This window comes from the organism of the source record quoted next, unplaced genomic scaffold, assembly GCF_019419815.1.
Source record: "Pyrus x bretschneideri cultivar Hongxiangsu unplaced genomic scaffold, Pyrus_bretschneideri_v1 Contig1, whole genome shotgun sequence".
NCBI lineage: Eukaryota > Viridiplantae > Streptophyta > Magnoliopsida > Rosales > Rosaceae > Pyrus > Pyrus x bretschneideri.
Window position 1 is genome coordinate 6,042,670 of NW_025999390.1, and position 24,005 is coordinate 6,066,674.

General features: G+C 34.5%; 2 protein-coding genes across 3 annotated transcripts; both read right to left on the reverse strand.

Annotated features, from left to right (window-relative positions):
* Positions 1-8,709: 8,709 nt before the first annotated feature.
* LOC103957565 (glycosyltransferase family protein 64 C3-like) lies at positions 8,710-10,915 on the reverse strand. 2 transcript variants are annotated; one of them, XM_048581984.1, is made up of 2 exons: positions 10,699-10,915; positions 8,710-10,136 (listed from the first exon to the last, which is right to left on the reverse strand). In XM_048581984.1, exon 2 carries the CDS (start codon positions 9,787-9,789, stop codon positions 9,232-9,234), a length of 558 nt encoding a protein of 185 aa, XP_048437941.1. In that variant the 5' UTR covers positions 9,790-10,136; positions 10,699-10,915; the 3' UTR covers positions 8,710-9,231. The 2 variants fall into 2 exon arrangements, with proteins under 2 accessions (XP_048437941.1, XP_048437933.1); XM_048581976.1 differs by having other exon boundaries at positions 8,710-10,364.
* Positions 10,916-13,104: 2,189 nt separating this feature from the next.
* Positions 13,105-16,110, reverse strand: LOC103957506. The gene is made up of 2 exons (XM_009369678.2): positions 15,738-16,110; positions 13,105-13,989 (listed from the first exon to the last, which is right to left on the reverse strand). The coding sequence occupies exons 1-2, from the start codon at positions 15,903-15,905 to the stop codon at positions 13,447-13,449; spliced, it is 711 nt and encodes a 236-aa protein (XP_009367953.1). The 5' UTR covers positions 15,906-16,110; the 3' UTR covers positions 13,105-13,446.
* Between the last annotated feature and the right edge of the window lie 7,895 nt (positions 16,111-24,005).

Here is a 24,005-nt window from a genome sequence, read left to right on the forward strand (position 1 = left end):
TAAATAATGATAATGTTATTCGCACATTCATATTTACCTAATTATTACAGATTTTTATTAATTTTTTGTCATTAATCTTCTTCAATTTATTCAGTTCAACGATAAAAAATCAAGAGAAGTGTGTAAAAAATAAAAATAAATATGTGGATAACACTACCTTACTAAAAGGGATGGTTGTCTCCTCCACTTTCTTTTGAGTCTTTTTTTGTAAAGCAATGAGCTTTGGATTTTGCTTTTTCATGGCTTTATATGGTTTTATTTAAGACCAGGTAATACCTAATTTGGAAAAGGATCCTCGTTGGATTCTTTTTCTGAGAATTTTAAAGATTTTGTTATCGTGACCGTTCATTGTACATTGTGCGATCAGTTTTCGTTAGGTACTGTTTATATTTAATTTTAAATTTTAAATTTTAAAATGATTTCTGATCGTACAATATATGATAAATGATCACGATCATAAAATCTCTAGAACCCTCAAAAAAAAGATTCGGCGAATATCATTTTTCACCTAACTTTTTATTTAAGCTGAATGATCAGAAAAGCCCCCACGTCAGAGCCACCATAAAAAAGCAGTCTAATTTCTTGCAAATATGAAAAATGACCAAGTGGCCAAAAAGTAAAACATCACAAGTTTTCGATTTCATGATGGTGAAATATTGGACTCAATTTTCTGTACCAAAACTGGACTATTCTCCACTTTCTACTCGTGGTATTATTAGTGCCTTTCTTACTCTAGGAGGTTTCTTCCAAGTTCTTAAAATGAAAATTGCTAAAGAGATTTTTTTAAATTGGGATTTTTTATGAACTCTCTTCAACTTATCAGTTTAATGTTAATTTTTATGTTATTATAAAATATTATGCAAAAAACATAAAATGATAGAAAATTTACAGAGAGTCTTACTTTTAATAGAGTATCCTTAACATTTCTCTATTAAAATTGGATTCACTTAGGGCTAGGGGTCCAGGGCAACATTTTTTTGTTTGTTTGAATTTTTCAGCTCGAGTTGTAGGGTTTCTTGTTTTCTACTTTCTTCACATTAATCACGTTCCCTCACTTATTCACAACTCCATTTCATTATCCATTATGTATTTCCATTTCCTCAACAAGTGAGCTTAATTCGCGCCTATCCTTACTATTTATTTTTACCATTCTTTGGATAAAGAAAAGAAACTTGAGTAGGAAGGCTACTTGGCTACTATCAGAACTCACGCAAGTACAACTCACAATAATTACAATATACCAATCAAACAGTTAAAGGAAAATAAACTTATCTTCTGAAGTGGAGGAAGAAGAAGAAGCCATGATTGCTAGAGTTCATAAGAGTCTTCTACACTCAAGCAACCAAAAGTCTTTGCTATCAAATAGAGTTTTAGCACGAGATAGGATAATATTGTGAGTGCAGAGACCTCCCTATATATATCCATACTCCCTTGATATCAGGCCTATTAACTGATACCTTGAATATTCCAAACTGATTAGGGTTTCGGTATAGTCCTCATAGGTATTGAACTTTTGTCAAGTCTTGATAAGGTTACTTGAATATAATTGCATGTTATTAGGACTCTTAATCTTAGTCAAGTAGGATCGGAATTTCCTCAACATGATAACTCAAACACTGAGCTATCAGTTTGTCAAGAACAATAACTCATTCTTCTTGACACTCACATCTTACATTCTCCCACTTGAGTGTCCAAGAAGAATGATATTACATAGGCTAAGACTAAGGTGATCACAAGTCCCCGAAAGCTGCAATTAAACCTTTAACAACCTGTCACTTATAGCTTCGAATACTGAATCATAAATGCAGTATGTAATCTCTTCTACATGTGTACTTTATGATTACAAGTACCTACACCATAAGTATCAAGATTTATGAATTAAATTTTACTATTAAACCATTTTCCACTAACACTTCAATTCAATAATACAAAAGCAATTTTAAACTCTCACTGATTAAAAGAGTAAAAAATCTCATAAACGCACATACCTCTTAAAAGCTCCCACTAATCAAGCATTAATCAAGGATTTAAAAGTATTGAGAATTCAACATCAACTACTAATTTTTCTGACTATATCTCTATGTCAGATATTGCGAGGAAGTGAGTGGCTAAAAAGATATTCAAAATCATATGGTCAGTTTTATTCATCTAAAATTTGATAGAAACATAAAACTTTAACAGAACGTTTTCTGATTGCAACAAAAACATATAATTCCAGAATCATCTTTGGACATAATCTGATTATATTAGGTTTTCATAGCTAAAACATAAAATACAAGGGCAAACGTATATAGTTTCAACACTTTTGAGCAGATGAAATATATACAATCTTGTCAATTCCATGTTTAACCGTTCATTGATTTATAGTTGGACTGAATAAGAAAACACTTTTGAGCAAATTAATTATTCATCAATAACATATAAATCACAAGTCCAATTTTTTAAACAACAAACAAGAATTAATAAGCACAATACTTTTGAGCAGAATATACTCATTAACCCTTCTTGAATTTCCTGCAAGATTAGTTGCATATATAACAAATAAAATATAAACAAGTATGATAATGTATGTTTTATCTACCAAAACCATGACCATTAAAAGCATGCAAAATTGATGAGTATGAAGCCCATAATACATTATTTCTCCCACTTGGGCAAACTGTAAGATCCCACATCGCCTAGGGGAGTGATCCTTATATGTTTATTCTCATCCCTACCTAGCACGAGGCCTTTTGGGAGCTTACTGGCTTCGGGTTCCGTAGGAACTCCAAAGTTAAGCGAGAATGGGGCTAGAGCAATCCCTAGGCCTTTTGGGAGCTCACTAGCTTCGGGTTCCGTAGGAACTCCGAAGTTAAGCGAGAAGGGGGCTAGAGCAATCCCATGATGGGTGACCCACTGGGAAGTTGCTTGTGAGTTCCCAAAAATAAAACCGTGAGGGAATGGTAAGCCCAAAGCGGACAATATCGTGCTACGGTGGTGGAGTGGGCTCAGGAAGTGATCCGCATCGGACCGGGATGTGACAATTGGTATCAGAGCCTAACCCTGGCCGTGGTGTGCCGACGAGGACGTCGGGCCCCTAAGGGGGGTGGATTGTAAGATCCCACATCGCCCAGGGGAGTGATCCTTATATGTTTATTCCCATCCCTATCTAGCACGAGGCCTTTTGGGAGCTCATTGGTTTCGGGTTCCGTAGGAACTCCGAAGTTAAGCGAGAAGGGGGCTAAAGCAATCCCATGATGGATGACCCACTGGGAAGTTGCTCGTGAGTTCCCAAAAACAAAACCGTGAGGGAATGGTAAGCCCAAAGCGGACAATATCATGCTATGGTGGTGGAGCGGGCCTGGGAAGTGATCCGCCCCGGGCCGGGATGTGACACAAACACTCAAAATTGCAAGTTTAAACACTAGAGAAAGTGGTTTTCATATAACAAAATATGTTGAATCAATAAAGATCAAATACATAATTTTTTTTTTTGAAGTACGTTAGAATTAAAAATTTCATAAATAAAAACTTATGCAATGACTACAAATTTTATTTTATTTTAGTGTATGAGAGAAGACTCACATATGTGCTAAAGATTAGGTCATAAATTAAAATGAAACCTAATAAGAAAATCCAAACTCAAAATTTATGTTTTAATTCTAAAACAAAGTCGATAAACACTTAGATATCTCAATAACATCAATTTTCCAACAATAATTTTAATCCAATTTAGAACTCAGAGAAAATTAAGGCAAAAGATTGGCAAATTTACCTACTCATTCTCGATTCTACAAGATTCATCATGGAAGTAGTCAAGTTGTGGAGGATCGAACCAATTGTAAATTGCATGATTGTTACACCTTTGGGCAGAAACAAATCATGCAAAGGAAATACCTGCACAGCTAGCCAAAACATAAAATACACAAAATACATATAGCTTCAACAGCTTTGGCCAGATGAAAATATGTTAGAAGTACTTTATGATTTGCTATAATACTAATTTATAGTTGTTAAATGAGTTCCTAAAATTCCCCTTGGGACAAAAGTATTCATCATATAAATTAGAATTCTGATTTTTTCAAAATAATCATTTAGGACAAAATTAAATAATCCGTTTTGTTGGATATTCAATGATTCTCAAAAGATTAAATCAGACACAAGAGTATGTCGGTATTGACATTGAACAATAAAGTTCTCAAAAGAGGAAACATAGTTATCGTTTATTCGATAGGGACCAAAATGATCAATTAGTAAACTGATGCCACTTTCCAATTTTTTTTGTCTCATAAGACAATGATCATCATAATCAAAATTGATGACCAAATAGAACATTGGTTTGAGCAAAATAAACCAATACATCTTCAATTCAAAACTTAATCAGTGTTGCCTAATAAAAGTCATTAGTATTGAGAATTTGCATAAAATAAGGACATAATGGAACAATAAACTTGTCTAAAAATCGGTACCAATAGATGTGCACAAATCAGTGAAACAATATCCCATAACTCAACCAGTTGTTTGAAGTCCCAAAATTCAGCAGTACTAAATTATTTGTAATTTCACTGAAAACTCAATTCTTGTTAGGTTGTCATGAAAATTTTCAAGTATGAACTAGACATAGATGGCTACTATTTCACAGAATTTCATGTTTTTTAAATTTTATAACCTAGCCAAAAATGAATTCGAAAAGGGAGGTGCTGCAGAAACTGCAGAAAAAGGTTCAGTACAGACCTGAGATTACAAAATCACCAAATATTCATTGTTCATCCGACATGCATGAAAATTTTTAGAAATAAAGTAAACATACAAAGCTGAAAATTCCCAAAATTTCATAATTTTTGAGACATTACAAGTGTACTAAAAGAAAATTAGAAATGGATGTGCTGCAGAAACGGCAAAAATTCTGCAGTACATACCGGAGACTAAATAATTCACCAAAAATTAAATTTCTCTCCAATATGCATGAGAATTTTCAGAAATTAAGTAGACATACACATTTATTGTCACCAAAAGTTCCATAATTTTTGAAATCTTAAAAGTGGGTTAAAAATAAAATCGAAATGGAATGTGCTGCAGAAGCTGCGTAAATTCTGCAGGACAGTCCCGACATTAAAAATTCACCAATAATTCATTTGCAAACCAATGCTCGTGAAAATTTCCAGATTTGAAATAAACATCTCAATGTATATCATACTAAAATTTCATGAATTTAGGAGTTACATAGATATATCAAAATAATATCACAAACAGACTATTCCAGCAACATGGTATCACACTTAAATATTTAACATAAATCCATTTCTTGTCTAGAAACGTGAAAAAAATACCAGCGTCTACAATCCATTTGATATTATGACATGACCAAATTTCATAAAATTTGGAGTTATGAAAAATCTATCAAAATCAGAAACTAAAATAGAACAAATTGCAAGGTACGCTAAACTGCATGAACATAGCTAGTCTTGTTTTCATAACTTTACTAAAATCTCAATTTTCTTTTAAAACAACATTTAGCATGTCCATTGTGATATATCAAAATCTCCTTTTAAGATAAGAAAACAATTTAAAAGTGACACCAAAATGGCCACGGCATTAATATGTGTATATAGATCAAGCTCCTTACGATCGCAAGATTTGAGAATTGAAAGGGATCTCAAACCTTTCTAATTTCTGCAGAATGAGTTCACACATTCATCTAAGCTATGAATGAACATGTGTGCCTGCATAAAACATGTTAGTGTCATGGTATCCAAATTCAGAATTTTAAATCATGAAAATCCTATACAATGGCTCACCCGCGAAGTCAGTATCCATAAGGTTAATTCAGAAGAAAGAATGCTTTTCAATGAATATTTTTATTTCATATCAAAACAAGGTATATATATATACAACCCTATACAGATATGGGAAAGAATAAATATGGGAAAGAATAAGGGAAAGAATAAGGGAAAGAATAATTACATCCTAAACTAGGAAACCAATTGTAGTAGGAATCCCACAATTATAGGAATCCTAATACAAGTCAACAAATTCAATCCATCAACTCAAAATAATTTCAAAAGGTTGCTTTAGACAACAACAAAAAATATGAGCAAACTTACTAATTTTACTTCCGTTGGGTCAAAATTTATTCTCACCTTTGAACGGGATATGCTCACTAGGGTTTTGGGCGAGCCCTAGGAAACCCAGCACTAACACTACCAATCAAATTAAAGCAAGATATGCAAATCTCGTAAAGCTCAACCTAATAAAGCATGGCAAATAATTCATTATGCAAGACTTGGCAGCAAGCTTTTCATAATGGGGTTCAAGCTCGATGCATAAACCTTAGTGCATGGGTAATGAACCATGGCTGCTTCAATCATGACGGAGAAATCTTCAGCATACTGGAGCTCTCTGATCCTTCGACCAAACAAATTTACTCCATCGGAGATATCATGTGATAGAAAAGGAATACTAAAAACTACAAAATCCTTGGAATAATGTATATTTCACCCACCATACATCTTGTGTATATATGTCGTATGATGTACTTGACATCTAAATCATAAAGTTAATTGAACATGTTGGTCAACAGTCATTCACAATATAAATTTTGCCATGAATCTTTGTGATTCATGCTGCAAAACTGTAGTTAGAAAAGCAATTACAAAAATATTCTAAGATTAAGCGGAAGCCTCAGGATCCACAAGTAAAAGACATTTAACCAAAACAAAAAATTATGCCTTTAATTTGTTAAGAATTTGTTCAAACAGATTACCAATAATCCGAACCCCCAAGCTTTGCAAATTCCCTAGCAGATTTGTATCTGCAGACAAGGATAATACAACTACACGCAGAAGTAATTTCTGCAGATGGGTCAGATTAAAAAATAATAATAATAACTAAATAATTATTTGCAAAGCCAATACGATAATCAATCCGCATATTGAATTATCAGCAATATGAATCAATGAATCATGTTATTCGCGGAAGCTTTACATATTGTAAGGATAAAAGTAATGGCATGATATTGGAACGTTACCAATATATTCAAAACCAACCATGATCGAAATTCTAAATCCTAGGCGAGTTGAGAGGCTCTGATACCACAAGTAAGAAGTAATTCGAAAATCAACAAGTTACTAGGATCACAGATAAAACCAAAATAATTACAATAAACTAATCAAACAGTTAAAAGGAAATAAACTTATCTTCCGAAGTGGAGGAAGAAGAAGAAGCCATGACTGCTAGGGTTTCATAAGGAGTCTTCTACACTCAAGCAGTCGAGAGTCCTTGCTATCAAATAGGGTTTTAGCACGAGATAAGATAATACTGTGAGTGCAGGGACCTCCCTATATATATCCATACTCTCTTGATATCAGGCCTATTAACTAATACCTTGGATATTCCAAACTGATTCGGGTTTCGGGATAGTCCTCATAGGTATTGAACTCTTGTCAAGTCTTGATAAGGTTACTTGAATATAATTGCATGTTATTAGGACTCTTAATCTTAGCCAAGTAGGATCGAAATTTCCTCAACACGATAACTCATACACTGAGCTATCAGTTTGTCAAGAACAAGAACTCATTCTTCTTAACACTCACATCTTACACCTTATCCTTTGTGAGAGTGCCCTACAAGCTAGCTAGTTGGCTGGTTAAATTTCCCTACTCAATTTTGATGAGTCATCAGTCGGGTTCAAAGAGAACAAAGTATGCATGCATAAATTGCAGGCGGCCATGAGAGAGACACGTAACATTTGGGGACCCTTGATTACTTTACGTGAAAAAATACGGTATAATATTCTATTGTGTCTACAACATTCCGGCTCACTCGTCTAATTAAGTGTTTTAGATACAAGAGAGAGCCCAACGACACAACAGTTTTCCTCGTTCCTTAAACATGTGGGATTTCAAGTGTTGATGCCCGTCTCAAAGGGTGCTCCATGCCTCCATGGGAAGCCCTGTATGCCCTAGTAAAGCAGTGACATCAGCCGAAGCTGCCGAAGCCCAACCGGTAGGGGTCGTGTTGAAGAAAGGCTTGTAGGCTCAAGGTTTTTGATTGGCTCCGAATTCTGGGGCTTCATAAAGTATTGGGAATTTGGTTGCAACCCTTCCCGGCAAGCATATTCCTGGATTCGTGCGATTTACTGATTGCAGTCTACCGACCAATTTATAGCCAATCCTAGTTTTGATTCATGCATTGGAATTGCACTTTGGGGATTTTTAGTAACCTCGGACTATCTTATACTCTGAGACTTCTACAGCGTTAATTAAAATGTAAATTGGTAACCGATAGCCAGGTTACGTTTTGTTATCCTTTTCTTGTTTTATTTATTAATAAGCAAGATGAATCCGAATCGCCATTGGACAAGAACTAGGATTTGTTTGAAAGTTCTTTTAGAATGATTAAAACAGCTTTTAGAAAAAAATATTGTTGCATTATAAAAGCACTTGAAGTGTTTCCTGCAAGAAGCATTAGTTAGTGCTTTTTCACGATTTACTTGCATATTTACCAAAGATTTGTTTCAAAAGCATTTTCCCCAAAAACGTTTTCACTTATTTTAAAAACATTTTAGTTTCTTTTTGGTCATTATGTTGGGTGTAAATAGGTGAAACAATTGGTGTATAAACGGCTAGGACGATCTTTTTTAACAAGAGGCAGCCCAATCCATTCAATTAGATCAAACAATAACAAAGTTGCAAAAGTAGCCTTTACTTTTTCAGGCCCAAGCCCGCCACATACGAAAAAGAAGTAGGATCGACTTTCATTTAACTGTTTTCTAATAAATCAACAACACACTAGTTTCCGTGCTTAATCTTCAAAAATAAGCACTCTTACACTGTCAGCCAAACTGATTCGGATACTGAATAGCAGCACCTGTTGAGTAATCTATGTAGTGCATCGGTTTTTCTTCGAGCTTCAAAGGATCCATCAGCTGCCAAGCTTTGAAGAGAAGAAATACTCCACTGTTTCGTTAACAGGACACCTTGCGACCTCATCTTGCTTCAATAGCGCCTGCCTGGTCATCCATCAACAGCGGAGTAAGCAGAGAAAATTCCTCGAGAAACACAACCTGACCTTTTAGCCTTGTAAACAGAGACTGAAGAGTGCTGTGGCAGCATCATTTACCGGCTGGAGCGCCTTCTTTCGAAAGTCCACCGATGCTGAAATGTGTCCAGGGTGCTCCATCATACAACTTAAGACCTATGAGATTCCAATCCTTCTAATATTTGGAATATTTCTGTTCTTCCAGAAAAACAACTATGATTGGTCACAAAACGCCAATTTCCCTCCTTTTTGACACAACCCTTGTTCACTGACAGAGTTGACTACCTTCCCATAACTGAACCTCAAAGGCATTCTCCCCAACACCCTATGAAACTCACTTATACACTCCCCTCTCCTCGTCCTATGCTTCGTTTTCCTACTGCTCAAACCCACCTGTGCAACCTCCCCAGTCAATCCTCCTCGTGCATCACCATCACCATCTTCATGATCATTGCGTGCATCTCCCCAATCCCTAACCCTCTCGGCTCCTACCAATATAGGCCCTGCATTAACCTCATCAGCCACCACAAAATTCATCAATAAGTCCTCACAGTTCTGCGCCTTATCCACGATCTTTCTCATGATGGCCATCACCGGTCCTCCTGCGCAGCTGTACTGATATAAATACTCGCTTTTCAAAAGCATAAACTTGGTGAGCATGATAGAGTACTTGTCTGGATGAACGGTGTAGATCCACTCTTTCCTTGACAAATCTATGTCGTGTGACCTGACAAAGAACCCAACCAGACGATCTGGGTTTGATCCCCACATTCTAAACGCAAATTCAAAGGATTTGGGGTCAACTTCAACATCATCATCACAGACCAAGACTGCTCGGGTCTTAATTTCGGGTCTGGGGAGGAACCGGTTAATGAGGCTGTCTGATGCTTGGTGGATTACAGAGATGCCACTGAATCCAAAGGAGGAATCTGTGAGATTGCGAGCCAGTTGGGACAAGGTCTGGGACGGCGTGGAAGGGTTTCCCCAGAGCACGAGAATGGATGACACCAAAGAAGAGGCTGCATATGTGGTGACAATGGATTGTAGGAGAGGGATGCGAGACTCAGAATAGCCATTGATGAGTACGGTTAGCTGATCCGAGATGAGAGTTCACGGGTCTTGTTGCGCTTTAGGGTTGCAAGGATCGGTCAAAAGTGTACGAAGAGATAGCACATGAACACCCCCAGAGCAGAAAATGAATAAAAATGTGAGAATCACAATGGTAGTTGGCAATGAATTCACCTCTAGTGCCTTGTAGTTTATCTAACTCATAAGAATTTATGCATCAACTAAACCCTAACCCTTTCGATTACGGAACATTTCTTCCATACAAAATCTACCTGTTTCTGAAAAGTTAATAACAAAATTATCAATCACTAGCCGGAAAAAATGTACAGATACCAGTTTGAATCACAAAATTTTACAAAATTAAACAGAAAACTAAGCTAAAAAAAAAGGATTTTGAAAGATATACGCGGGATAAATTTGGTTACTAAAAACCTAGAATCTCATTCCAAACTCAAATTTGTGCCACTGAAACCCTAGAATCGAATTCATATTTTTTCCTATAAAATTTTTCTCAACAGCCAAACAAAAAAATAGAAGAAAAGTTACAATTAAAATAAAAGTATTAATTAATCAAGCTAACAAATCAAAATATAAGATTGTATTCGGAAGTACCTGAAATCGATGCAGAGGAATCGAATTTAGGCGTGCGAAGAAAAAGAGAACATCGATTTGGGGCATTGGATTCGTCAGATTTGAAATGAACTTTTTTTAATTATTAAAAATTTGTTTAATTAAAATATAAAACTAGTCCTGAACGATGTCGTTTTTGGTACACCTTTTAGGAAAATGGCCCGCGTAACTGAAGCGATTTGTTTTGGGGAAAATCAACCTTAGATCATCCTACGCTAGTAACTAATTAGGGTTTAAGGTTTGAATTAAAATGGAAATTGCAAGAGCAGATATTTGGATCATAGAGGGATGGATTGATCCATGAGAAAAACATAAATAGCCAACTTTGATCAAACTAGTTGTTATTGTACTGATCAATTCACAAGTGAAACATACCAAATATTAAGTAGAACACATTCAAGCCTTAAAATCATTGACTCAGCAAATAACGTCGACTTTACAAAATCTGGAATATAATGAATACAAGGACGCGCTTTGACAACAAGCAACGTCTGCTTTACAAAACTTGGAATGGATAATTCATCTTTGTTTTCGACCTATTTTACAACTAAAACATAAATGACAACCCTTATTATTACAAAAAATAAGGCATATCAGTAGATATAAAGGACAAACGTAAATGAGTTGCTCAATTCGATGACACTATTTTTAGTCTCTAATATATTGTTAAGTCATGTATGTTATTTTTATTTGATTGATTTAATCTGATGATTATAAGTAAAAAAAGATGGGGACTGGTTATGGGTCTATTTTACATAGAAATTTAATGACTCAAATTGTTTATTTTTTAAATCTTCATTCGTAAATTATTCTTACAAAAAATCAATTCAATCCGAAATCATTTATTTATTTGATTGTCACGATTAAATTTCAATGTTTCTTAGAACATATTGTTCTTCAACTTTTTTGAACTTAATTAGATGTCTAAAATTTTTTCTGTTTTAGCTAATATTTTACAAAGATGATTTATGTAGTGTAAGTTGAAAATTAGACCGTTAGGATTGTTGAAGTTCGATGTGAATTGAGCCCTACAACTAGTTCCCATTTTTTTAACAAAAAATGGAATCCAGGGCCTGTTAGTCTGATAAGCTTCAGATGTTTAGCTTTTAAGCTGAAAAGTGCATATGTTAAAAAAAATATTAAAAAAAAAACTGAAATGTGCACATGAAACTCACTGATTTTTTGTTGGTAAAGTATAAATTGTTTTGTTGAATAGTTGCATCTTATATTTATGTTTTGTAAATTGTCTATTCAATTCATGTTTGAGTGTTTATGGGTGTGCATTATGTTATGTAAATCTGAAGAGTATGAACTTTGTTTGAGTTTTGACGTCCATGACCTTTTCGAGTTGCATCTTAAAGTTGTACTACTTTTTTACTTAACAGTTTTTTGTGTACCTATAGTTTAGAACTTTAGAGAAACTAAATCGAACTCACCATTTCTAATGTTATATTTCAACCTGTTCTTTCATGCTTCGCTTGTTAACTGTTGTATGCCAATATGTATTTTTTGATTAAACGTCTCAATCTTTTTGCATTGTTAGGAACACCATGGATCAGAACGTCGTCCTCAGGGAGTTAAAGAAGCAATTCAAGGACAAAACCACGGAGGTGGAAAGGGAGGCTGACACAACCAAGATTCGATCTCATGCAACTTTTTTACATGGGATATACAAGCGTTAATTTTGTTTGGGTTCAGTAACAAGTTTATAGTTAAAGCTCATGCTAACTATTGATCTTTTGTTATCGGTTCAAGTTCTAGTGATGATTTATAAGAAGGGGTTTGCCTACGTTAACCGCAAACTGAAACATGATGAGACCATGTACGATTTGAAGAAGCTGGAAAGACAGCTCCCAAGGGTTAAGGCCGCCCTACATGGGATGAATTTGGAGGCTGGTGAAGATGAAGATGAAGACAAAGATGAAAATTTCTCAACTCTTCAAAAGTGTAAGCATGCCGGTCGTTGTGTTAAGCTGTTTCTCTGTGATTTTGGCTTGAAAACCTTCTTTATCCTCGTGTGGGCCACTATATATGAGGAATTATATGTTCCATGAATGAAAAATGATATTGTCTTTTAATCTGTTGTGTAATGACTTCTCAGGATGCTAAATAGTTTAATTAAGGATGAATTATGTTTTCCTTTTAAGTTGGTTCTGCATATATCGTATCTGTGTGGATCAAAGTTTTTTTTATAATCGTCCTCTGTCGCCATAACAATTGAGAAGTGATGGAAGACATGAGGCAATGGCTGGAAGGAAAGATCCAATGTCCCATCCTTTCGTTTTGAACTATTTTTAATAGTTACTTGTGGTCGTCAACTTGTTTAGGCGAGAAAAACTTATATGTAACGCGTGTGTTAGAAATGCATTTCTACAAGTAATCAATCTAAAGTTATTTCCATCCCCAATCTAAACATATTGATTGATCATTCAGCTTTCCAAACCAAACATAGAATAATTGATCATTTTATCAAATTTACAGAAGTATAACATATGTAAAACAACTTATAGTCCAAATTTTTTTGGAGTGGACCATCTCTCTCTCTTGCCCAGATGATGGCTTCCCTTCTCTCTCTACCTCTCTTGCATGCCACGGCTGAGGACACGGCAAAGGGAGATGAAGTAAAGGAGGCGACGACAAGGTGTTGACAACTCTTGGATTTAATTTGCACAATGTTTTCAGCCGTGATTGAATCACGCACCATCTTCACTTTGGACGACTATGCCCAATTCATACAAATGCATCCCCATTTTCATTACCACTATCCATTTCTGTCTTTTCAGTGCTACTGCTAGACACAAAGTCCAAATTGTAAAGCACAGGCACCATCGTGGCAGAACACAAAAACACCAACACTGGTCCAAATATCCAAAGCACGAGAGGCAGTGCTGCATAAAACAACCTGTTCCCCGCAGTGTTTAACAAGTAACCCTTTTCCAAAAGCGCAGACACATACTCTGGAGTCACCAACGACGTGGGTTCTTGTGGACTGTTAATTAGGATGTTCACTTGGTTTATGAACCTGATTGAAAGCGAGTGACACATGAACGAGAAGAGGAAAATTGTGAGTAGGGTGACGTATTTTAAAGCAACCATGAATTCCCCGTGTGCCCCGTAAACGGTGTCATTGAGCGGTTTCTTCACACTGTATGTGCTGCTGATCACAGCTGCTAGGCCGGAGCATAGGAGGATTGATGTGGTGGCCATTAGGGTTGATCCCATGATCGTGTTACGAAGGGTTTGGACGGCCAGGATGTTCTTCTTTTCATTGTCCTGTCAAAGATAAGGTGAAAAAAAACATGTAATCATTTAGTCATCGACAAGTTAAAACTATTTACTACTCACTTATCTTACATATTATGTTAATTATAGACTGTAAATCTGAAACCATAAATCAATAAATAAGATTGACAATTAACCAATAATATCAGAATGTTGGCATAAGACCAACTTTATCAATATCTAAGTTGCAACCACATAATATTAAAGGTTTGATATAAAAGATAAACATTTTTTAATGATTAAAGCTTTATTCTACCAATGATATTTTATGCTAAATTTATTTAAGTTATGGCGAGAGAGAATTCATCTTTAAATGTAAAAGAAATAACATACTGTTGGAATTAACATGTGATGCAATATATAGGAGTTCAGTGGATTCGTGAAGTGGAAGAAAGAATATATGCATGGTGGCATGCAATTAATCTCACTTATCCAACATATGTTGTTGGTCACTTTGATCTCCTAGAATTACTGTGTAATATACTAATTCCGTAGCATAAAATAAAAGTGAAGCATGCGATGCGCAAGAAACCACTTCTAAATGGTTTTTATTTTTTAAGATTTTACTTGTGGCTAAAAATGATAAACGAAAGATTAAGTCCCCACAAATAAGCCACCTTTTGTATGCTTGGCTTGTTACATCTCACTTTAAAGCAATACAATGTGCATATTCTTTACGTTTTGGTATCATTCTGTGCTTTGGTAAACTGCATTAAGGAAACTACGTATATTTGGACGATCAAAGACTCAAATCATATATATATATATATATATATATATATTATTTTTCATCTGGGAGAGCACACAAATAACACAGGTGTTTATTAATTGAGCTTTATAGCCGGAACCACATTGTACAAAATAATGCATCTATCTATATGTTAGAGTACTTGTTTAATCATGTTCGTTGTTTTCGTTTGATTGATTCAATTTGATGATCAGAAATGAAGATGTGTGTGTGAGAAACAAAAAAGGTGTGAGACAAATCATCTCCCTATATAATGCACCTACTATTTATCTGTGGACCTAACTTTCGGAATTGGATCCTCTCCGAGGCAAATCCTCAGGATCCTCCTGACCGAATAATACGGGCCATTAGATTTTAATCCATGGCTACAAGCATGGAGGCCTCTCTAAAAGTTATAATAATTGTAACCGTTGGATCAAAATTCAACGGCCCGTATTAGTGGGTCAGGAGGTTCCGAGGCTTTGCCTCGAAGAGGATCCAATTCCCTAACTTTCTTGTTTATGATTAGCGTAACTATTTTTCTTTAGCTAAAATGTATGGAAAAATTAGAAAATTGTAATGAACAAATTACGTTAGTTTGCTTTACGTATAAAATAAAAATTGTTAAGATGTTAATGGTTAGGAAGTTATGATTGAAGAATTGCAGGGGCTAATATGTAACTAAACCTAATTAATCTGTCATGCTTTCATTGTGAAGGAGGACTCTACCGTTCCTTCTCTTTTCGACTGTTTCTCATGTTACAGACTGTCAACAACATGAACATCATAACTCGTACAACATATGTTTTTAAGTGAAAATTAATTAACATTCTACACAGATAAGGAATATCCGGTAAAATTAGAATATATTTCAATGCATGCACTCAAATTGTAGATTTTTCTCTTTGTGCCACTTAGTTAAGATGATATGAATAATTTTAAAGCAAATTAAAATTCACCCGTCCTCCACGATAATTTAGCATAGAATGCATTTAAATTGTGTTATATGTACCTTCATCATCGCTGAGACCCAGAATCGTCGTCCGCTGGTGTTTATGCCGATGATGGTAGATCGTGGATCGGTCCGAACCTTATGCCATAACCAAGCATGATACGAAGCAGTCATGAGGAACCCTAGTGGTACAAGAATGACATCCAAGTAGCATTTTCTCCATTCCATCTCTTTCTCTCGTAGTTTTTCTCACTCTGTCTCTCTCTTTGCCTTTCTTTGTTGAGGGCTTTGGCTGCTCCTTAAGTAGATCTTATAATATTATTAACTCTCTCCACTCAGGTTCCTGACTCCTCAGCACTCAGCAGCTATATATATAATAAGTTTACTGAAGGAAATGAATGTGGACTTGATTAAATGCGCAATACAGTGCACCATCTAAAAAGTCCGTGGGCAGCAAGGACAGAACGAACAATTAAAGTAGGGAAAGCAAATCACCCACTAAAATTTTAAATTACAGATATGAGCTTAATGTGGATGTGCTTTATTTTCCCACCTGCCAACCTTCTTTGTCTCATGTTTTTTTTTTTTTCCATGGAATTTTTGTCAAAATCCGATACGCCAGTTTGGTATAGAATGTAGGCGGTTTGGAGGGATGTGCAGTCCAGATATGTTTCTTTGTTAGTTGCTCACAACTGGTGAGGTATGCCTAAACGGTATTTGGACGCAAATGCTGAATTGTCACAAAAGAAAGCTAAATGGGTTCTGAATTTGTAGTCGTATACTCAATTGCATGGGTTCTGAATTTGAAATCGTATAGTACTCAATCCTTGCATGTGTGACTGAATATGTAGTAGTAACATGGATCAAATCCTTGCATGGTATCTTGTATGTTTTGCCTTTTGAAGTAATAAGTTCCCATATTGCTATGGGCACCAAGTATTCTTGCCATGCATCCCAATAAAAAATAACTAAGACTAATTAAAAGAATCAAGAGGGTTAAACAAGATAAGGTTGTTAATATATTTCTAAGAAAACTAGGGCAACTCAACCACTTATAATGATGAAACTGCATATTCTTGGATTTGTGTATAAAATTATCAAGTGGATTTTTGGTGTAATTGTCAATTAATTTTTGTTTCGAGTAATGCTAAGTAGACTAATTAGATCACATTTGCAAATTGTGTGATGTACATGTCACTAATAGGAAATAAGTACCATAATCAACACTTAAGTAATAATTCAATCATCAACAACTATATCATATAGTTTACAAAATATAGTTTAAAGTAATAAGAAGGGTGTTAATGGTATTTAGACCTAAATGGGCTAAACTGAAAGAGTGGGAGGGGCAGCATGACGTTGTGAGAGTATGACAAGGCACAGGAGAAAAAGAAATTATAAATGGTCAAGTAACGAAGAAGGAAAGAGCACGCCTTCCTTCTTCATGAGTCATGAGGAACTGTGAACGCACTGCCCACTAATTTCAGGGATAGATTGTTAGAAGAGCCCTTTCCATTCCTTCCAACTTTGATACGTATGGTCTACTTCTTAAACATGATCATAATCATATGCTAATTCACATCAAGGTTCATAACAAGTTAACAACTAACATTAATCCTTTTCAGATCTATGAACGTGGATTGGTGAACTTTATACATACATATGAGTTTGATATGGTAAACTAGCTATTAATCAAGTGATATTTATCTCGACTTTATTTGAAACAAGTCGCGCGTTGCTCACAAGTTTGGACCTCTCCATTGTGTTAAAAGACTATATATAACTAATAGTAAATTTAGTCCTCCACTAAAAACCTGTAAATTAGATATACATTGGTGATCATTCCTAATCTTTCGCGGCTAGAATAATTAACATAAACCATTCTTTACAAGTTGTATTGAGTTTTATCCCCATTCTTCCCCTCTTTATATGTTGTTTCTTGTCCCATCAGCATGTATGTCCGGTGCCAAATTTGTTTACGGTTTAGGGTTTTATTTTCCTTCAATTTTTTTGGTTCCCTTTTTTTTTTTTTTTCTTTTTTGGGTATTTCGAACCGACCCTAATTGGCAATTCTTGACCACTGGTAATCAATCAAAATAAAATAAAATTTTAGGTGCATGATCAATGATAAATACTAATCCTAATATTGCACACTATGGAAAAACATGCATGAATAATACGCTGGGAAGAGGAGTGTTGCTAAAATATGATTAGGAAATTCCCAATTGCATTGTACTAGTCTAAAAGGAAAAGGCTAGGTTGAATTGTTTACGAATGTCCTATTACATTTGGCGAACGAAGCTTAGCAAGGAGCTGTCCAAACGTTTGGTAGTGGGATATGAGCATGATTAACTTAGGAAAATAAAAAGAGATTCAAAAAGCATTGGCTGCATGCATAGACGTTCTTAGCCATCATCAAAATAAAAGCCTTTTAATCCTTGCCGCACGCACTTATAATTAGTGTTTGAAATTTCTTCAATATAGTCGATATTTCTGTCGAAGTATCGGAAAAATTAGAGAAAGATATGGAAAAGCGAGGGTGAAGTCTAAACTTCGCGTCTATTAGAGAATAACTCTTAAATTTCGGTTAAAATCGACGGATTTCGTCAATATTTCCAACATATCGGTTAAATATCCAAAAAACTCTTATGTTTCGTATAAAGAGTTTGACATGCCTAAAGTTTCATTTTAAATTTCCTTGTTTCCATCATTTCCATCGAAAGCAACCGATATCGATATATCCATCAATATTTCCATAAATTTACATATCGATATTTCTACCGATACGGATACTTTAAATATTGCCTATAATATCAAACCTACATTACGAAAATACAAATTGAAAACAATTACATGTAGTTATGGAATTCATTTTCCAATGAAGACCAAGAAGATGTCAAATCAATAAAATATGTAATGGGGTGCCTTAAGTAGTGGGGGTGGCCAACAATACTTTGAAACTATTGGTTATGTGACTTATGTCATCCACGTAAGACCACTGTATATGTCTAAGTAGTGCTCTCAGAAGACACAACATGGAAGAAGCAAATCTGCAGGTTCCTACAACACTCCTCGCATTGAAAAGAATCTTAATAACATGGCATTTTTGTTAATTTCTTCTCATAGTTATCTTTCCGTGGTTTGTACATGTGTAGATAACCATTAATATATTAGTGCTCCAATACATATTTTACCTAACTTGGAATGATGTTCGTCGGCGTGAGTTGATTAAATTTATTGTGTATTTTACTGACTCGATCGAGCAATGTTTGTCCGAAGTTATGTGCTTTGTTTATGTAATTAGGTTTCATTATATCTCTCTCTCTTTTTATGCACATAATTGTAATCCTAGTTATACTTTCTTACAAAAAAGAATATATATTTTAACTTTAGCAGTTTCTAGCTCCAAAGTTTCATGTGTGGCACCCATTTAAAAAGAATATGCTACTTGAATTTTTTTTTTTTTTTTAATATTCTTATTCACGAGTGGAATTTAAATTTCGAGAAGTTGAGTTTCTGTGGGTTATATTCCAAAAGGGTTGTACTTGTGAAACAAGCTATGCCAGAATAGAATCCTGTATCTGAATTTTGAACTAATCCATGTATTCCTATCTTAGTTCTTGTTAGTATAACATATATGTAAAGAAGTTAATAAGATATGTCTGCCTTGTGATGCAGTTTCTCTGATACCAAATGTTCTTAGGCATCATTTAAAAAGAATAAGCTACGCAATATCCATACCAAATGTTCTTAGGCATCATTCATGACTATGACAATAGCTTTTTGCTGGTGATTCAGTTTCTCTGATACCTTAATTAACTTTTATATTGGTTATATATGCACGAGAGAGATAATCCAACTTTCTTGTCTTATAATTGTCAATTGTGAGATTTAAATTTAGAATCTCTTCCAAAAAAACAGAATATTACAAAACCAAATGGTTACTACTTGCTGGGCCAATGATCATCTTCCACTGAAGATTCAAGTATGCATGTCGATATGATTTAATTAGACAAGTTGACGCTACTAAGATTATATCTTGATTGCAAGAGAGAATTTCTCATACGTAAGATGTCCTGTTAGAACTTAAAATGTGTACATTGTACGACTTGTTTTATATCTAAGTCTTCATCGTACTACCGATCATTCTAATTTAATTACAAAATCACACTACTACATATACTCGCCATCTTCAACCAACGATTTGGCGAACTAAATATGTAACCTAATTGCTATGTTACATGCGTTTTATATGGTTTCCAGACCAAACTGTATTTTGGGCCGTACAAAGCTTTATCTGAGTTTTCAGCCCAAACTTCATGTTTTTATTAGGGTTTTATCTTTATAATTAAACTGAGATAGGAACGTGATTTGCTACCCATCTCTTAGGGTTTTATCTAAATCATCCCGGAGTGGGCTTCCCGCACTTTTTTTCTTGGTTTGTTTGTTATATAATTGATCGAACACTTAAGCTATCATACTTTCAACTAACTTCCAGCCCTCTTTCACACTGGACATATTTATAGAGAACTGAATATAGGACTTTTGGACCTCAAATTGTAGAGGGCTAGCTTATTCTTAACGACTTAAACTACAAATCTTTTGTCGTTCATCGGACATTTGTTTGCAAAATCCACGTCGATTGCCAAAGTGTCGTTGGGGAACCAAGTTCCCAGAAGGCAGAACAAGCGAAAGTACGGAGGGATGACCACGAGCAGAGCAGCATGAGCTCTCCAAGATTGGTTTTTTTAGTACAGTGGCACTAGCTGAACCAGCCAATATATAAATAAAACAATTAGATTGGTGAAACGTATAAAAATAAAATAATTTGATTGGATTACTTAATGAGAAGCATAAAGCACGGCCCAGATGAGTGGGAGCAAAAAGATGAGCCACAAGTGCCTGTAAATTGGATGCATTTGATTGAAACAGACTTCTGAATCAGAAATGGAAGCTACACTTAATGATTGCTAAACCCCCAAGTTAATTATCTGATTAAATCGCTTATCCATATTCCTAATAATTATGATCGATAATAACAATAATAATTAAAAGTCTAAACGCAAAAATCTGAAAGTTAATGGTGAGAGGGATCTTATATTATTTCAAAAGAGCTTACATTCTTGGTGCAGTATGAAAATAAATTATATATAAAAATAAAAGTCTATATTATGCTATGTAGCAGAAAGTTAAAAAAAAAGGATTATATTATGCTAATTTGCAGATGCAGGTACATTCTAGGGTTCTAGAATATAGAAGCCAGCTAATTAGTAATTAACTATGGTTCAAGCCAGCTAATTAATTGGGTAGCTAGCTGGGTTAAATGGAATATAATGCACAGCTCTCTGAGAAAGGTCAAGAAGTTTTATAAAATTAATTAAATTGTGTATATGGTAATTAAAGGAAGACCATGAAGACTTTGAAAACGAATATAAAAAAATATATGGAATACTTGAAACTAACGGATGAATTAGCGCGAAACTGAGCGCAGTGACATTTTATGATTCATACAACTAGCTCCACTTATTAGGATAAACTTGATTGTTGTAGTGTGCGTGACAGGAAAATTATCAGATGTCGGTTTTAATCATTGGATGCTATTATTCCTGGACTGATATGATTTAAGGAGGCCTTTATACTATGCATTCTGTTTAAAGTTGAATTGTAAAAACTGAAAAGTGGATCAAAGAAGGTTTATCAATTTATACTATATTTCAACAATCCAAACCGATTATATTTTAATACATCATTCAAAGATTATCCTTACAAAAAATTAGACAAAACCAAAACCATTGATAGTGAAAAAAATGGACAACTACTATTTTACAAAGAAACACTAAACTTAATTCAACAATCATATGGTTTCGAATTTGGGTGGTTCTTGGTAAAATGATATTTCAGGGAAGATCTAAACGATAAACGGCTCATATTGTTGAAATACATTATAGAGCTAGCCTCACAAAAATGTGCGTCAAAAGCGCGTGTCCCTAAATCTTAACCCATGTACAGAGATATACATGTTGATGCTATACCTTCGTATAAATGGTTTCAAAAAGGGCACCCTTCATTTTGTTTGTTTAGTTTCCTTACCTAAATAAATAAAAAAATGAGAAATTTGGAAAAGTGCTCTGTTTAGAGGCTAAAAGGACTTTTGCTCCACTTTTGTAAATTTATTATAATTTTGTTATTTTTTACGTGTGAAAAGACTTACCTAGCCCTAATCGTATTCAAATCTGTTGCCTAGTTCCGATTATATACTCGAGATCCTCTCGAGAACGACTAGTGCCAATCTCAACAGATCTAGAGTAATACGACGTTAAACAAACATAACACTCGAAGTAAGAGAGATGGCTCAACAAGCATTTGAGATGGAAGCAAGTTGTTCTCGAATTTAGCATTGTGTTCGAATATATAGGGTAATTTTCTTGAAAATTTTACAAAGTTGGGGAAATTAAAGTCTTGACAAATTACAATTATTGCAGATTATTAGTGTGGATCACGTTATACTTGCAATAATATTTTCCAATCAATATATGTACGGACAAGGATTGTCTGCCCTCCTGTTTTGTGTGGTCATGGTTAAGTTACGTCAACATTTTATTTTGTTTTTTTATAGAGATAATAAGACAAAAATGAATAGTAATATAAAATGTTGACGTGGCTTAGTCGTGACCACACGAACAGGAGGGCACGGAAGGGCACATGAGGAAATCGGAAGTGGGAGGGCAGATAATCCTTGTCCGATATGTACATATGCTTAATCCTACTACTATATGTATTTGTCCCACTATATTTGTACCTTTCAATGATCACGCACCATTACTCCAACATGCGAATTACGCAATGTAATTAAGCTGACGTACACTACGTAAGAAGAAAGTAGTTAAGACTCAAATACAAACTAGCCGTTTGTCTAGTGTTATGTTTCTCTTTTCGACACTCTAAAAAAGATCATAAGCTCGTATTGAATTCTTCCTTTTTTTATTGTCAACAAATAACCCTTATTTTAAAGACGATTATTTCTCTAATGTTAAAAAAGGTCATAAGATGGTCTAAGGCTAGTTACAGTTCTTTTTTTCATATCGAAAAAGGTCTCGAGTGCTTCGAGTCGAATTCTCCTTCCTTATTAGTTCAGAGAAAAATAAATAAATAACCAAAAACAAAAAAAAGGAAGCAGGGACAATAGCTGAACATCTTGTGAAATATTCTTCATCATTCATTTGAAAAGTGGAGCACTTAACTTAATCACGGTAATTACCTTCACTTCACATCACAGATAATGGCATTTTGCCTCTCACTTTCTTGGAACACAAGAAAATTATTAAGAAAAATAATCACGTGATCTCGTCTTCAAGTCTTGATGTCTGAAATATAACTTAATTTGAGACCACCGCAACTGTAAAATCATAAGAAATAAAGAAGTAAAAATATCTTAGCCAAAAAAGTAATTTTAACGTTACGAGTTCCCGTGAGTGTTGGTATTAGTCATTCTCATTCCTCACACTTTGATAAATTTCTATTTTTTACTCCTCATAATCAGTTACATTATATATCTAATTTTAAAACTCGAACATGTATTGGTGCGGAACTATAAACCCTAAAAGTTGCAATGGGAGACAAAGACAGAGATCAGTATTCACGTATTTAACGGGTGCATATAATATAGGACCTCTTCAAAAAGCAAAGTTGTTATGTGGTATTCAAATAATGTCACGTGTATAATAAGTTTGTATGTTATAATACGAGTGTATGAAGTTGTATTTTAGAATATAGTATTAATAAGAATCCATACGTATTGTTAGGACAAACAAGCTGATTATATGATGCGGCAATGTTTAAATTGGTAACAAACTTGTGGATTTAGTATTAAAAATATGAACTAATTATTAGTTTATTTAAAAATGTTTTGAAAATAGTTGAAATCGTTTTTGATGAATGTATAATTGCATGAAACCATAATAGCCCATCTCAATCGGTCCCGAGACTTGAGCTTCTGTCTATATATATACGAATCTGTCAACCTTCTGATAGGTTTGTAACATAACTATATAATATACATACATATAAAAAGATAAGAATATCGAATTAGTTTATATAGAAAAACGTACATTAAATATTCATAATCTTAGTCCTAGTTTGATATTGAGGTGATTCTGAAAAAAAAGTGGCTATAAAAAAAAAAACTAGGAGCTTTTTTATGTTTGGTAAACATTCATCTTCAGCTTTTTTTTCACAATTTTGGATAAAAAAGCCAAAAACACAAAGCTGCAAAACCCAGCTTTGAAAAAACAGCTTATTTTCACATTTATTTTATATAAAAGTTTATCA

What these genes read in the sequence shown, in the direction of transcription:
- LOC103957506 (XM_009369678.2), bottom strand. Translation starts at nt 15,905, where the DNA reads ATGGAATGGAGAAAATGCTACTTGGATGTCATTCTTGTACCACTAGGG. An exon ending in GGGTCTCAGCGATGATGAAG is followed by an intron (nt 13,990 to 15,737) that starts GTACATATAACA and finishes TATCTTTGACAG; the next exon opens with GACAATGAAAAGAAGAACAT.
- LOC103957565 (XM_048581984.1), bottom strand. Translation starts at nt 9,789, where the DNA reads ATGTGGGGATCAAACCCAGATCGTCTGGTTGGGTTCTTTGTCAGGTCA.